The following is a 17,112-nucleotide window of genomic DNA, read 5'->3' as shown; positions in this document are numbered from 1 at the left end:
TGAGAATATGCACATGATATAAGGTGAGGAACACCCATTAAACTTAATTTTATTTCCAAATTTGGTATGAAACATCTCAAAATAGTTAAAAATCATTTTGAAAAATCTAAGAGCAATCTGGGAGAAAAATGCTTATAAAGCTTGCATTGATTTTAGATGACGTGCTATGCGATATTCATTCATATTCTCTTTTGTTTCCTTCTAAAACTGAAAGGACAATATTTGCACTAACGTGATAGCTGCCTAATTGTGGATTGTTGAACACAGGAGCCTTGTGCATAGAGGTTAATATGGATTCATGTTCTTCCATAGCTTGTAAAATCACAGTGCAAATATAGATTTCTATTTGATTAGTGGAAAAAGTGAGGCTTTTATGGTGACACAGAAAACCTCAAATCTTTCTGCAATTCTGCTTTAATATGAGAAATTATCTTGAAAGATACTGACCTAAGCTAGAGCATTTCCTTTGTTGTAGGATAGTATTCTGGTCCCAGAAAACCCTTCCCTGAAGAAAGAATGCTGAACACTTAGTGCTATATCTGCCCCACAGTGAACTGAGTCTGGCACCCTGTAGCCAGACAGTAAATATGTATTGAATGAGTGAGTCACCATTTATAATTATTCCAACATTTTTTTCCTTGTCAAAAGTAGCCTTCTTGTTTTTAAAAATGTCTGTAGATAAAGTCCTAACACAACAAATAATTGTTATGAAGTGGTTTCCAAATCCTAACTTAAAACATTTTATTTCAGAACATACTTAATATGGCAATACAATAAGATGGATCAGTTTTGATTCTTTGGACTCCTGAGGTCTTCAGTTCATACTCAAATGTTTGAGTGCTTTGATTTATTATGGTTATGCTAATTAAAATAAAAATAAAAATAGTGGTGAACATTTATTGAGTAATTACCCACTATCAGATCCTTTGATAAGTGCATTACATCACTTATAAGTGCTTTTCTTTCTCTCTCTCTCTCTTTTTGATAAGTGCTTTTCAAAAGTGAATGTTTCAGAACCCTATGGAGCACTTGTGTAGATTAAGTCACTGTATCTGTCTCAGAGTTACTTAGCTAGTAGTATGTTATGATCCAAATAATCTTAGGTCCAGAGTTACTTAGGTAGTAGTATGTTATGATCCAAATAATCTTAAGTCCAAAATCTGGCTTTGGAGTCATTAAATTTTATATGGTATGCAATTAAATTTTATTTGGTTTATTGTTATAAATCCAGCTAATATAGCCTTTTGAAAGAAGGTATCAGGTTATAAATTTATGATTTAGGGAAACTGAGCATGTTTGCTTGAGATGTTCTGAGCATCATAATACTTAGTCTTTTAATCATCAGCCACACTGTCAGTTTTATTAGTCAACTTTGATACTGCCTGAACCTCAGAAGCATACTGATACACTGATACGTGCTTCACTTCACGTATCTTATGATAACGTGAAGAGTAACATTTTCATAGTATTATATAATGTGATACCCGCCACCCTCAATCCATGTGTAGATGTGCTATATCTTAATGACTATTATTTCAAGTTTTAAATATTTGTTATTGCCCTTTTTTTCTATCAAGGGAAGATTTTGGACTTCTTGTAATTACTTCAAAATTCACTATAGTTTTACATCAGTGACAATGAGCACATGTGGAAACTAAAAGAATTCATTGAAATTCATATTCAAATTACCCCCCAAAATGGCTCAATATATGGCTTGATATATTTTACAAGAATTTTCACAGTAAATCGTTTTTTCATTATCCCCCACCCTCAGTGCGTGTATGTGTGTGTGTGTGTGTGTGTGTGTATGTGTGCACGCACGCTCTCACAAGTATGTCTAGGAAAGAGAAGGAGAGGGAGAAGAGAAGAGGACAGTAGATAAAGGTAGGTAGTGGAACTGTTGTTCTAGTACCTGAGAATTTTATTAGTGTTATAAAAACTCAATAAAAAAGGTATCTTTAGATTTATTCTTAGGATATAACATCAATTTGATATAGAATAAAATGAAATGGCATATTGGCAATCACCTAGTATTTCTGTAGAGAAGATGTAATACACTTTAATGATTAAAACAAAAGAAAGAGTCTCTCTGTACTTTTAAGGAAAACATATCTTTTTAGTATAGATTTAATTTTTCTTAATATTCAGTTTAGAAGAATCACTGTATCTGATGAAGTAAGTATATTATTATTATGCTAGTTCTATGTGGGTCAAATTAAAATGAACTATATCTAATTTTTATATAATTCAAAACAGAATGAAGAACTTTGATAGCAGATTTGGTATGAATATTGCAGGTTCTAAGGGATTATTTCTTTAAAAATGTTGGCTAAAGAGTTAACAGAATAGTCAAATATATGCATAATATATATTTTATACATGTAAGATATATATATTACAGTAGAGTAAAATAAAAAATGGAAAGGTCAAGTCATATGTTCTTTGTGGAATATTTTCCTAGTTAAAATATAAATTTATGTTCTAAAAAAGGAAGGAAAGAAATGACTAGGTTTAGCCTCAATATAATAAAAGGATACCTACTTGTTATAAGTTCTTTTCATTGATAATAACTGTATTTTGCAGTTTTTAGCTCTCTGTCTACAATTGGCTAAGTTTAAAAACATGGCATGTGAAATGAAACATGCTTAAGTAAGTGATGATTCATTTTTTTCTTTAATTTACTGTGTAAAGGTGTTAAAAATGTTTAGTAGAAGGCTTGAAGAATAATTTATATAATAATTTCAATGCCATATCCCCCACATTTGCTTTGATAGGTTACATGAATTACTTTATTAAATAGCTATTGTCAAAAAGTTAGACTACGTGGTGCGTGCAATTAAAAAACGTATTGCTCTTCTATATATGCCTATGTGTAAGTGACCCCATGGGTCTCCCAAAGTGAGCCTTTAACATTCCAGAATTTTTACTATTCATCTGTTGCTGGCATCTAGCCTCCCACCCACACAGGCTCAGTCTAACTAAATGAAGTTTATGCTAGTGCAATAAAGTATGTAAAGATGAAGTAATAACATGGGAAGACAGTTACCTTATTAGTGGGCTTGCTGAAAAAGCTTCATTAAAATGTATGCACATATGTGAAAGAAAACAGAGTGTGTATGAGTAGGAGAGCCTAGATAGTAATTTATCCAAATAGTATTTCTTACATATCTTTTTATGTTATATATTCCAGATGGGATTTATACAGCTCAATGAGGACTTCATATTTATTGAACCACTCAATGATACAATGGCCATAACGGGTCACCCACACCGTGTATATAGGCAGAAAAGGTCCATGGAGGAAAAAGTCACAGAGAAGTCAGCTCTTCACAGTCATTACTGTGGTATCATTTCAGGTAATGCCTTCTCCCAGGAGAGTTTAAAAAATATGCAATGTGAGATGAATACATTAAATTTTTTTTCTTCCTTTCTGTCTGTCCGTCTGCCTGCCTATCTGTCCATCTGTCTACTAGTTTTATACTTTCTCAGAGTGTGGAATCTCTTCTGGTTAATAACAAATATATTTATTTTAGACTTTCTTCTAGTCTTCTATGAAGTGCTACATTTTAATAGCATAAAAATGTGACTCCAGGAGGACTTCAGAGTTTAACATATAACATGCCCTGTATCTCTCTCAAGCTGTGAAGTGTTCCTTGCAGTATACTGTTCACCGCACTGGCATAGAAATGACATCAAGAGAATTCCTGATCTCCTGAAACCAAATACTGTGAACTCATGGCCTTATTTTAGTCCACCTCTTTGAGAAGATCATAGATATCTCTTTTCTTTGACCAGATGCCTCTTCTATTTCTTTCTTCTTTTTTTTTTCTTTTATTTGGCCCAAGTAAAAATCATATTGGAGGTTAAAGTTAACAGTGTAATAGGAAGAAGGGTAAAGATTTATTTCTTTGAATTTTATTTTCAGTATCAAAATACCTTAAATCTGGATGTTTCAGAAGCTCATAAACATTTCCAACCATCAAATCCTAGTGTGTTTGTTTGCCTGCCAGGTCTCTACCGAAATAAAATGGGGCTGACTGTTTTGTGTGCTTTCTTCCTTCCTTTGGCAGAGATCTCTATGATAGCAAGAATGGTAAGGAAAATGAATGATTTCTATTACATAAATAGGACCTGAAAGTCATAGCCAACACTCAGAAAATAATTTTAAGTATCTCTAGGAAAAATTTTAAGATACCTAATCCAGACATCTCAGTGAATATTCACTGATAGAAACATTTCTAGTTAGAATCTGAGGAAATATGAATTTATTCAAGGATTTTTGTTGTTAAGACATAAAAAGTTGACTTGCAGATTTAAAATTAGGTGTTAGTATAGTTAGTATAATTTGAAAAGTGGTTATGGTATTTGAGGCTAGTGTAGGTATGTGACTTGTGACAGTTGGTTGCACTTGCAATGGCCATAGGATGTTCACATCATTGCTTACTTAAGGGTGTTCTGGTTCAGAAAGAATTACAGTATATTTCTGTTTAAATATATCTAATGCAAATTAACCTGTGATTTCTTTTTTCTTCTGTGAAAGCTCATGGTATCAGTCTCTATGGGAAGCATCTTCAAAAGGAGTTAAGTGAATTTCTGTGGCACACTATTCACTGTACATGGTTTAGTCAATTTGAGTGAGACACATTCCTCTTCTCTTTTCTAAGAAGTAGAGGCACAAAGGAGATAAAATTGCTCAACAGAAGTCATAGCATTATGACCAAGCCAAAGAAAGTCTCTTGTGTTGAGAAATGATTGCAGCAACAACAACTTGGATTTAGTCCTTTTAAGGAAATTGTCTTATATGAGTTATACTAAAAATCTACGCTGTGCAACTTTCAAATCATAGTAAGTTCCAGCTGTTCTAATTACTCATGTCCAGGATGACACAAACCTGGCTTTGTGTGCCTTAGTGCATAGAAGAAAGATTTCTAGAAAATTCTTAATTTTAACAGGTTTATAAAGCATAAATACACACTTTATATTTGGCAAACATTGCTCATAGAGTTTCTAAATTTTCTTTTTTAGGCATGACTGTTACATATTAATTGATCTATTTGGGTCAGACACTTGTGTGCAAGGAGTATTAAGCTCTCATTTAGATGATTTACTGAGTTTACCTATTTTCAGATACTTTTTAAAGGCCTAGAATTTTAAAAAATGGTTTTGAAATTAGCATTATGTGAAATAAATGTACCTCTTAATCCCCTTCTCCTATTATACTCATCTCCCACACCCCTTTCCTCGGCAACCACCAGGTCATTCTCTATATTTATGAGTCTGTTTATAGTGAGGTTTTTTTGGTTGTTTTTTTGTTATGTTTTGTAGATTCCACATGTATGTGAAATCGTATAGTATTTTTCTTTTTCTGACTTACTTACCTTAGCATAATGCCCTCTAGGTTCATCTATGTTGTCATGAATTATAGCTGAATGAAAAGTCCATTGACTATATATCACATCTTCTTTATCCATTCGTTTTTCTAGAGACACTTAGGTTGCTCCATATCTTGGCTATTGTAAATAATGCTACAGTAAACATAGGGGTGGGTATATCTTTTCAAGTTTTCACTTTCTTTGAGTACATACCTAGCAGCAGAATTACCAGATGATGTGGTATTTCTATTTTTAATTTTTTGTACAACCTCCATACTGTTTTTCTACTTTTGCACCATAGCTTCTTTATTTGTACAGAAAGATGACCAGTCCCTCACGGGTACATAGAGCTAAATGGCAGCTCTTATTCTTAAGAGGCAACCAATGTCTTATTTTAGACAAACTAGTAAGTGAGTAATTATAGTGTAGTATGACAAGAACACTGGCAGACACAGCACACACAAGAAACCAGGCTTTGGATATCAAGGGGCTGAGCTGTGAAGATCAAGTAAAACTTATCCTGACTACAGACTTACATCTCTTTGAAAAAGGGAAACAGAGTGTGTGGATTATGATAACAGACTTTGGAGTCTCTGCCTGTGTTCACAAACTTATGCTACCATTTTCTAGCTGTGTGACATTGGAAAATGTACTTTTTCTCTCTCAAAAGCTTCATTTACAGCAAAATGTAAATAGTGATACTCAAACCTCAGGGCTGTTCTCAGAATTAAATGAGATTGTGTGAAAATGAAAAACTTGTATGAAGTTTTTAGCACATGTTGTTAGGCAGGGAAGAATTGCAGGCAAAAGGAGCAATACATGCAAAAGTATAAAGGCAGGAGAGAGGTAATCATGAACTAGATGATGAAGGACTTCATTGTGTGTGCTATGGTAAAGACACATTGGTGACTACACATTTTCAAATTTCTTTGCTAACTGAAAGTGTATGGTATCAACTATATTGTTTTTATACATACCTATGGGTAGAAAATGGTCTCAAGATTTGAGAGACAATGAAGCCGTCAGAGAAAGCAACTTAATAAATAGATTACTTCAAGATGCATGATTCGTACACAGTGATTAACCTGTACGATGGAATCAACCGTGAAGTTGAGATTCTTAAGAACAATTCTAGAATGTTCCATGTACTCTATTTACATATAACATGCAAATAAGGATGGAGCACACTGATAAACTGGAGCTAACACAGCTGTCGCTAGCTGGGGCAAAAAAGTAAACTTTTTTCTCTCTCTTACTTTGTCTATTCATCATTCTTGCTACAGTTCAAAAGCCCCTTACTTTATAATTCTCCTTTCGGTTTCTGCCTTTCTTATTTTTCTTGCATCCATGGGCATATCTTCATCCATACATACACCCCCTAAATGTAAGCATTTCCTAGGGTTTCATCCTTTTCTTTCTATTTCTTGCTCCAAAGGCTTTCGTAAGGGTGATATAATCCAAATCCATAGGTTCAACTTCACTTATACATTGATTACTTCCAATCCCCACTTTAACCTTTCTCCTCTCAGGTGTTTAATCATTTGTACTCAGGTGTCTCTCAGATACTTTAGACTTAATACATCTAAAGCTGAGCTCATCATCTTCCTTCCCTCATTTCTCTCCTGATATCATCCACTATCTACCTAGTTACTCAAAAATAAAAAACTAAACAACCTCCCACCACCACACAAACCAAAACAAATAAAAACAGCAACAAGCAAGAGTAATTCTAACCACCACCCTTTTCTTCCCCTACATTTGATTTGTTTTACTGTGATGATGTCTACTTCCTAATATTTTGTCCATCTTCTCATCCTTTCTGTTCCTACCATTGCATGATTTTGACATACAAGGTCAGTGACATATTCATGTATGAGAGCTGCATATATATTTCCCCCTATAGTTTATTTGGTGTTGACCCTGCCAAGACAAGTCTTTTCATCTACTTTTAGGAATGCTTGCTACTAAATATTTCGAGTGTCTATAACAATATACTAAGTGTAGGTAGGTTTGAGATTATGATTGAAGAAACTACAGAATTCATTCCTCATTGTCATAGACCTCAAGATACAGATAAAACCAATTTCCTATGTTGTCCTTCATCAAGAACTTTGGTTTTAATTACTAAATATGGATCCATAAAATGTACTTTTAACTCTTATGATCCTGTTGCAGACAGCTACTGTTGTTTTTGTGGTACTTTTATTAACTTAGTTAACTGATTCTACTTGATAATATGGGTAGAACTTTGTTCATTAAATAGGTTTTAGTCTGGATCACTGCTAGGAAGAAAATGAGAAAGCATAAATTATGAAGGCATTTCAGGACAGTAAAATTTCCAGCAATGGTAGTGATCCATTTCACATTAGATCTCAGATATAACTCAGCTGGGCCTAGAGTTCAGTGATAGAAGGGAACAAGTAGTTCAAAAATTCAAGGTATAAATCCTGGCACCATGAAAAGAGGGGAAGAAAGGTGGAATAGATAGTATGCAAAGTAGAATGGGGTAGCCTTGAATTGAAATGACAAGCCAAGACCATAGTACCTGGAACAGGTGTCAAGGAAAGCAGTTTATTAGAAGCCACCATGATGGACTAGAACTATGAGAATACATACTTTGAAAATCAAAACAAAGTTAGAAACACCCAGGAAAACATGACTAATTGAACATACATGTTTACCTCGTGGAACTCTACTAAACACTTATGTTTAATTCTAGGGATACAATAATTAAAATTATTGTAAAGAATATAGTATAGATATAGGCTCACAGGTACAAGTTCGGGAAAAGAGGTGGTAGCAGTTTAGTGACATCAGTAGAATTTTGGTAAATGACAAGGAGCAGAGCAGATAATCACTGATTTAACAATGGATTGTGGAGATGGTTGTCGAATTATAGACATTTATTAGGACTAGTTGAATTGTACACTTCAATGGGTACATGTTTTCTCATGTACATTATATCAATAAAGCTGTTAAAATAATAAATTCATTATTGAAATACCATATGCATATAGGTACTACACACAAATGGTGTGTCCAGCTGCTGAATTTTTCCAAAATGAAGATAACCATATAGTTAACACTTAGATCACAATATAGTAATTATAGCACCAAAGATGTACCTCTTATGCCCATTCCCAGGCACTAATATCTCTTCTTCCAGGATATTTACTACCCTGACTTCTAACATCACATCTTCCAAGTTTTTATGTTGCTGCTTTTGCTGAACATTTTATCTGTGAGGTTCACCCATGTTTTTGCACATTGCAGGTATTGGTTTATTTTCCTTTGTAGAACTGTAGAACGTTCCATTGTATGAATAGGCCAAAATTTCTTTATCCATTATACTATTGATGGTTATTTGAATTACTAAGAATAGTACTACTGTGAATAATTTGTACATGTGATTTGCATGCATTTCTGACGAGTGTGTATTTTAGATCATTGATCATTCATTGGGTATGCTAGTGCTCAACTTTGGTAGTTACTGCTAGCCAGTCTTTCAAAGTTTATCCTAATTTAAACTCCCAGCCTGTATGTGTGTAGGAATTCCATTTGTCTCCACATTCTTGTCAACACTTAATATAATCATCTCTTTATTTTAGCCATTCTGAAGATTTTCATTAATTTAATTAATTGTGGTTTTAATTTGCATTTCCTTGAAGACTAATGAGACTGAGCACCTTCTCATATGCTAATTAGCCATTTGGATGTCTTTTTGTGTGGGTGAAATGGCTGTTCAAGTCTTTGGCTAATTTTTCAGTTGGGTTATCTGTTACTGATTTAGAATAGCTTTTAATTTCTTTATTATGTAAAAGTATTGTAACTGTCTTCTCCCACTTGGTGGCATGCTTTTCATTCTGATAGAGGCATGTTTTAATAAACAAATTTAACATTTTTATGTAGTTAAATGTATACATATGTTTATTTCTGGTCACTGCTTTTATTTGGCTATGTTTGAAGAAAATTTCCCTAAGGTTATAACTTCTGTGTGATCCTGATGGAAGGCAGAACCAAGTGTTTTGTAACCCATGCATACTGTTTTAGTAATTAAGGGCCTCTGCCTGAATTGAGATGTGTGAGGCAATCACTTAAAGTACTTTCTGCAAGTAGACCTTTATTTTGTCACTGATTTCAAAAAGAAAATTGTGATTTTCTTTAATTGGGGTATTTTATTTTATTTACTCTGTACTAGAAATTTTATTAATGCAATCTTATTATAAGACATCAACAACACTAGAAAGTAGTTGCTGTTATTGCTCACTTTACAGATGAGGAAACCAAGGCTGAGTGATCTTAGTTTCCCAAGTGGTTGAGCTAATAAATGGTAGAAGTCTGGTCTATTTGATTCCAAAGTCATACTGAAAAGCCAGATGCCCTCTTAGATTCCCTGTGTGCAGGAAACTTGTTTTTGCTCACCTTTGTATCATCAGCATATTTTGGTATTTAATAAATGTTTTTTAAAATTATTGAGGAAACGGAAATTTTTTATTTACTTTGCCAATCTGGAGTCACATTGGAAAAATCCATTTCTCTATTGCAGATAAAGGAAGACCTAGATCTAAAAAAATAACAGAAAGTGGAAGAGGGAAACGATATTCATACAAATTACCTCAAGAATACAACATAGAGACTGTAGTGGTTGCAGACCCAGCAATGGTTTCCTATCATGGAGCAGATGCAGCCAGGAGATTCATTCTAACCATCTTAAATATGGTAGGCAAACTTTAAAGTGCGCTTGGAATTTTTTCAAGAAAACTCTAAGGAAGAAATGTGTGAGTATAATGACATTCTTTAAAAATTAACTCATTACTCTTCCTTTCTTTTATTGACATCAGTAAAAAAAATGCTTTGGATATGTCAAATTGTTCCTGTCTCAAAAGAGATATCAAATAATAATTTACATTTTCTAGTAAAAGAAACCATCCTTATTGTTGATTTTGTTTTTTTTGTTTTTTTGTTTTTTAATTTTTTTTTATTTTTTTTATTTATGATAGTCACAGAGAGAGAGAGAGGCAGAGACACAGGCGGAGGGAGAAGCAGGCTCCATGCACCGGGAGCCTGATGTGGGATTCGATCCCGGGTCTCCAGGATTGCGCCCTGGGCCAAAGGCAGGCGCCAAACTGCTGCGCCACCCAGGGATTCCCCCTTATTGTTGATTTTGATGTGATAAAACTCTGGTATTCTTTTCTCTCTTTTTTTATGCCCTTCTTTTCATTCTCTTTTATAAAAGGCTTTTTGCTGAAATTAGAAATGTTATATTTTTTTGTATGCATGGCCCTACCCAAAGTATTATACATTATGATATGGAAGAAAAGTAGAGATTGGTAATCCACTGAGCTCTTACATAGGTATGTAAAATTTGATGTCAGATATAATACTAGTTTATGAGTAAGACCTCATGGCAGATAGCTAAATTTTTAAGTATCTGGATCACATGTAGCTAACTTCAGTTGACAATTTCTGGACTGCAAAAATCTAGTTTGTACCTAGCATCTTATAGATATTTACCACCAAATGAACCCTTTGACTTAATTGCATACCCTGTTGATTAAACCTCCTGCCAGGCAGAATTAGGAGGTTGGAAGGAAGGAAGGAAGGAGGTTCTTAGGGGAAAAGGAACATAAAAGCCAAAGGCAAATGTCCATTTCTGATTCCATTACCATATAAGGCAGGGTAGGAACCCATGATTCAAGGGTAAATATATGATGCTTCATGGAATCCCATTTTTACTCATTTAAAATTCTGTTTTTACTGTTTTTTGCTCATTTTTATGATTTGGCTTATTTGAGCAGTGAACAGATTTTCCCACACTTCAGTCATTTCTATGATCAGCTTGCTCCAGAACACTCTACCAGCATTCTCTAACAGGGTAGACTGACATAGGCTGCCAACTTTATTTTCTTCTAAGTAGTTCTAGATCTAAAAGCAGGGGTTTGGTGTGTCAGTTTTACGTTCTATTACAAATTAAATAAATACTAACTTTTATAAAAAATCAGGGTACCACATAAAATTCATCTTGCTTTCCAGTATTGCTACACACACCATGCTTTGGGAAAAACAGTTATAATGAGAATCTGATACCATTAATCAACAGTGGCCTGCAAGCTTGTCTTCCTGAGTAGCATTGAAGAGAAGGGCTTTGAAAACCTTTTTCCTTTTTGGCAGCTAGCTTGGGGAGAGAAAAAAAAATACTCCAAGGAATGAATCGGGAAGTGGGATAAAGCAGGCTCAGTTTTCAGGACTATTTCTCAGAAGAAAGGAGGACACTGGCATTTTGTGGTCTTAAGAGAAAGTCTACGCTTTAGTTAAAATGCTTGTCTTCAGTATTGTGAAAGCTCAGCCTTCCCTCTGTATCTACTGAAATGCCTAGACAGTCAAGGCTGCGATGTGTATCTCAGAAGGCTAGATCTAAATTTCTTGGTATTTAAAATGAATTACCTAAGTTATTCTTGCCTACTAAGCTTAATTTTTAAATTACTTAAATGTTGTAAATATATATATATATATGTATATATATATATATATATACATATATATATATATATTTCAACTAAACTGAGACTTCTCCCATGTCTGGGCTTTAAGAAAAATAAATATGGTTTTCAGTTTTATTATAGGATTTTAATTTTTATTTGTTTTTAGGTTTTTAACCTTTTCCAACACAAGAGTCTTGGTGTGCAGGTCAATCTTCGTGTGATAAAGCTTATTCTGCTCCATGAAACTCCAGTAAGAAAGTCTTGAGTTTTTTGTTCAGTTAAGTGGGTGAGAAGTTGTGCTCAGGTACTTTTAAGTAAAGTGAATGTGAACTGAAAAATCCAGAAATAGCTACTAAGTCACTTAAACTATACATGAAACTAGCCTTTAGATTTGGTTAATACCTCAGTTTTATTTTAAAAATGGAATGTTCATAGTTTCCAAGGTTCCTGACAACAAAACCTTAACTTTCCAAAATGTAATTTTTAAAAGTGATTTTTTAATGACAGTTTTAATTTCTTATTTAAACATGTGCTTTTGAAACCTTTTCTTATCTGTAATTTATTTTAAATAGAATATTCTGTGGTACTGTTTTAGTATACTACTTAAGTAGAACTTTGGAAAACATTTGGTCTTAAATTGTAGAAATAATTAACTTATTTAAGTCTAAAAATTATGCATTCTTAATACACCTCTCTTCTTTTTCAGAATAGCATGGAACAGATTTTGTAGTTATTGTACCCTCACAAAGTTTCAAGATTTTTAGCTCAGGCTAAATTAATTCTGAATGTCTTCCAGGTTCTAATTAATGTTGTTATGGTCAGCAGTCTACTTTAGTAATTCATGATGTCTCTGGAGTTTTTCATTCTTTTGTATATCTGAGAATAATTTGCCTTAAAGTGAAATATCTTCTTTTGCAGGCAGATCTATATATTGGGCACCATGGAGAGAAAATGCTAGAGAGTTTTTGTAAGTGGCAGCATGAAGAATTTGGCAAAAAGAATGATATACATTTAGAGATGTCAACAAGCTGGGGAGAGGATATGACTTCAGTAGATGCAGCTATACTTATAACAAGGTAAATTTTCCAAAGCCAATTAAATGACATTCCTAATTCGATGGCTGTGCTGTTAATCGGATTAATTTCTTCAGAGAGTGTTTTTATTCCGGGGTTTGTGTTCCAAAAAACTTTTGGCATAATGATTTTTGTCATCTCCCTCAATTCATAATAACTGATTTTAAACAGGCATATTTTGGATGGCATATTGACAAAACTTTTGGCTAGTTAATTTAAAAAAAAATTCTACTCTCAGTGTTTGATAGGAAGACATAGCCATTGATGATAAGTAAATTTTAGTGGAACTTCAAGATGTTGAAACTACTCTGTATGTTTTTCAGTCATCACCATATGAATAAAACAGCCAGTATGTTAAACTCAGCAATGAATAGACTTTCTGGTACCATCTGAGAAAAAAATTTCAATTAAATCTCTAGCTAATTAATTTTTGGCTGCATTGTGAATGTCTGTACTACTAACAAACATTTGTGATGCAGCGTCAAGAGTAAGTATGAAAAGGTGAAATAATGGGCAACAATATACTCTATATGAGCACTCTATGTTAGTAATCATAAATTTCTTGCTTAGGACTATTAAAAGTGAATAGTAATTCATTATTCCCAGACAGTTTAATTTTAGTATCAATAGTATTTACATTTCACATCATGAATACACAGTAACATCTAACCATGATTTTCTGTAGTGGATCTGTTGAATTCATGAGAGCTTCTTCTTGCTGAATTATATAAAAACGATTCTAGTTATAAATCATGAAGGTGAAAAAAATCTATTGCAAGAACACAGATGGGCTTTCACTCACTTCTAGCTATGTTGGTGTGCTTACTATTGGACTTATACAATAAGCAACTAATCAATGCTCTAATCCATTGGAGTATGAGCAGTGCAATAGTACAATCTCTGAAAGAACGAAAATTTATTAAGTGAGTGCCACAGTCAACCCAAATTTCTGCCTGGGGACAGTTATTTGACTGATACTGCAAGTTGGAATCTACATAGAGCACCATGATCGATCATGCTGAGGGTAACAAAGATGAAGGTTTTCTGCAAGGATTGGTGCCAAGAAGTCCATGTGCAGATCATCTGGAAGTACTTTGCAGGCTGGTCTGAACATGTATAGATAGAAACTTTCCAAATGCATCAGAGTGCTACAGCTACAGAGTTTAGATTTTTAAAAGACACTAGGAGTTGAGAAGATTCAGGCCACAAGAGTGGAGCAACCTTTTTAATACCTTGGTATCATTCCTGGTATCTAGCTGGGAAAATGGAAAAGTTGAGCTTTCATATTAGGGAACTTGATCTAGGGAAATATCTACTCTTGACAAACTAACAAAGCCTGAACAAACAAACAAACAAACAAACAAACAAAGCCTGAAATCAAGCACCTCTATGATATTTAGGGAAGATAGAATTTGGAGGTAGAATCCCACCAATTTATGAAAGTTTGGGAATTATCTTGAGCTTTAGATAGATCCTCCCTACTAAGGAATAAACTCAAACCTCACTAAGTGCAGAGTGACCAGCCAGTAATTGAACTGCCTTCTAAAACAAGAGTTAGCAGTCTTCAGAGGAAGATAACAGAATCCCGAATCTCCATAACATATCATCTGCAATGTCTCAAACATAATAAAAAATTAGCCAAGCAAAGAAACATGAAAATATGACCCATGGTCAAGGAAAAGTAGTCAATAGAAATTGACCGTGAGATAGATATTGCATTTACTGATCAACATATTTTAGTTGAATCTCAGCAGAAGAGAATGAGAATGGGTAAGAAAAATTATTTGAAGATGCAATGTCAGAAACTGTTTCCCAAACTGATGAAAAAAAGAACCTTTTGGACCTAGGTATATCATAGAAAATGAGAGAAAACCAAAGATACAGAAAATAAGTTTTGAATTCCCCTATTACACAGGGGAAACAGTGTTAAGATCGATGACTTCCTATCAGAAAAAAAATGAGTCCAAAAGACAGTATAAATGGTACCACTAATGTATGGGGGAGAGGGAAACCCTATCAACAAAAATTGTCAATGAATCTTTTTTAAGATTTGAGAAAGAGAGAAACAGAAAGAGCTGAGGAGTGGGGGAAAGGGAGAGAGAGAAGCTCAAGCAGACTCCTCACTAAGCATGGACCCTGATGAAGGGCTCCATCTCACCACCCTGAGATCATGACCTGAACTGAAATCAAGAGCCAGACATTTAACTGACTGAGCCACCCAAGTGCCCCTCTTAATGAATTCTTTAATATGGCTTCTTAATCTATGAAAATGTATGTACACACATGTACACAAAAAATATACAGCTAACATCATACTTAATGGTGAAAACCAAATGTTTTCCCATTAGAACTGGAAGCAAGGCAAGTATATCCACTCTTACACTTCTGTTCTGTTGTGTACTAAAGATCAGAGCCTGTATAGTAAGATGGGAAAAAGAAAGGTATAAATATTGGGAAGAAAAAGTAAAAAAGTGTTTCTCTTCACAGATGATATACTTTGGTACAAAGAAGATTTTAAGAGATATAGTAGTAAAATTGCCAGAATTATAACTGGATTTTTCAAGGCCACAGAATATAAAGTCAATTTATAAAAACAATTTTATTTACATATAGTGGAAATGAACAGTTGGAAAAATTTTATAGTAACCTCCCAAACCGTAAAGTATATAAAAATAATATAACAAAAAATGTGTAAAACTTCTAAAATGATACCTGCATAAGCACTGCTGAGAGAAATTAAAGATCTAAATAAGGGTTTTTATTTACTGAAAGGCTAAATATTATCAAGATGTCCATCTTCCCCCATTGACTGAGACTAACTATAATCTCAATGAAAGTTTGATGCCAGCTTTTTTTTTTAAGAAATTGACAAGCTGATTCCAACATGTATTTGGAAAAAGGACACACAAGAATCAAAACAATTTTGTAAAAGAAGAATACACTGGGTGGGCTTACATTATCTGATTTCAAAACTTGTTATATCTGGTAGTTAAAACAATGGGGTTTTGGCAGAAACTTAGTGGTACAAATGAATGAAATGAAATAAAGAATCTGGAAATATACATAGACATATATGGTATTGACTCTCAAAAAAAAAAAAAAACCCACCAGTATAATTGAGTGATGGGAAGATAGTTTACAATGAAATGGATCTACAACAACTGGAGACCCATGTGAAAAAAATGAATCTCAACCCTGCTTTACACCTTGTGTGATGGTAATTCATAATGCAACATCAAAAGCTAGATGAAAGGTACACCTATCAAACTCTTAGAAAAACAACATCAACAACAACAATAAAAAAACCCAGAGAAAATCTATGTGACTTGGGGAGGATGATAATTTCTTAGATAGGATACAAGGAAAGCACTGATCAGAAATTCTTAAAAATAATCATTTGGACTTTTTCAAAATTTGGACCATCTTATATCCAAAAGACATTGATATGAAAATAAAAAAGATAAGCCTTGGATTGGAGAAAATTGTGGCAATATATCTGTTTACCAAAGCATTTGTATCTGAAATGTAAGATATGTGTGTACATATATATAATATATAAACATATAAAACTTTAAAACCCAGTAAGAAAGATGTACAAATAGAAATGACCTGTGTTTGCTCAAATACTAGCTGATGATCTTGAATTGATTAAATGACATCTCTGAGTCTCGTCATTATTGACAAAATGAGGATGGTAGTACTTATATTCTTATAAAGAATATAAGACATCTTGTGTTATATGGTAGATCTACCGTACAGTGAATTTGAATAATTTTACTGCAAACAAATAATTGTATAAGATCCTGTGTAGACTTGTAATCATGTGGAAGACCTACTATCAGAAAAAATATTTATTGTATTGTTATATTACAAATGTTTTTATAATTTTGTCAGCTCATAGTTAAAATTCACTTTCCTTTTTTATAAAATTATAATTTTGTAACATTGTGTGTCAACTACACTCAAAAAAATTTTGAAAGAATTGTAATTTCATCCCACATTATCTTAATACATTTAAGAATCATTTGTTACTACTATACGTATGCTCTAGAACATTTTATTTTGTCTTATCTTACATTGCTAGGGAAAGCTAGTGACAAGGGAGGTAAGAATGGTTAGTTAAGAGTGTGGCTTTTAAACCTTTATAACATAAGAAAAAAATATTGGATGTAACATTCTTTTTTC

At 33.4% G+C, this 17,112-nt stretch overlaps 1 protein-coding gene across 2 annotated transcripts in view; it reads left to right on the top strand.

The window, feature by feature from the left end:
• Nucleotides 1-17,112, top strand: part of ADAMTS19 (ADAM metallopeptidase with thrombospondin type 1 motif 19) — a 229,458-nt gene that overhangs the window by 42,800 nt on the left and 169,546 nt on the right. For both annotated transcript variants that reach the window (XM_041764550.1, XM_041764551.1), the window contains 4 exons: nucleotides 3,191-3,356; nucleotides 9,919-10,091; nucleotides 12,021-12,104; nucleotides 12,773-12,930. In XM_041764550.1, the coding sequence (XP_041620484.1) occupies nucleotides 3,191-3,356; nucleotides 9,919-10,091; nucleotides 12,021-12,104; nucleotides 12,773-12,930 (581 nt within the window). The remainder of the gene's footprint in view (nucleotides 1-3,190; nucleotides 3,357-9,918; nucleotides 10,092-12,020; nucleotides 12,105-12,772; nucleotides 12,931-17,112) is intronic.

The sequence above is a fragment of the Vulpes lagopus genome, chromosome 7, assembly GCF_018345385.1.
Source record: "Vulpes lagopus strain Blue_001 chromosome 7, ASM1834538v1, whole genome shotgun sequence".
Classification (NCBI taxonomy): Eukaryota; Metazoa; Chordata; class Mammalia; order Carnivora; family Canidae; genus Vulpes; species Vulpes lagopus.
Note: the sequence above shows the minus strand (reverse complement) of the source record. Positions and strands in the feature narration are given on the sequence as shown.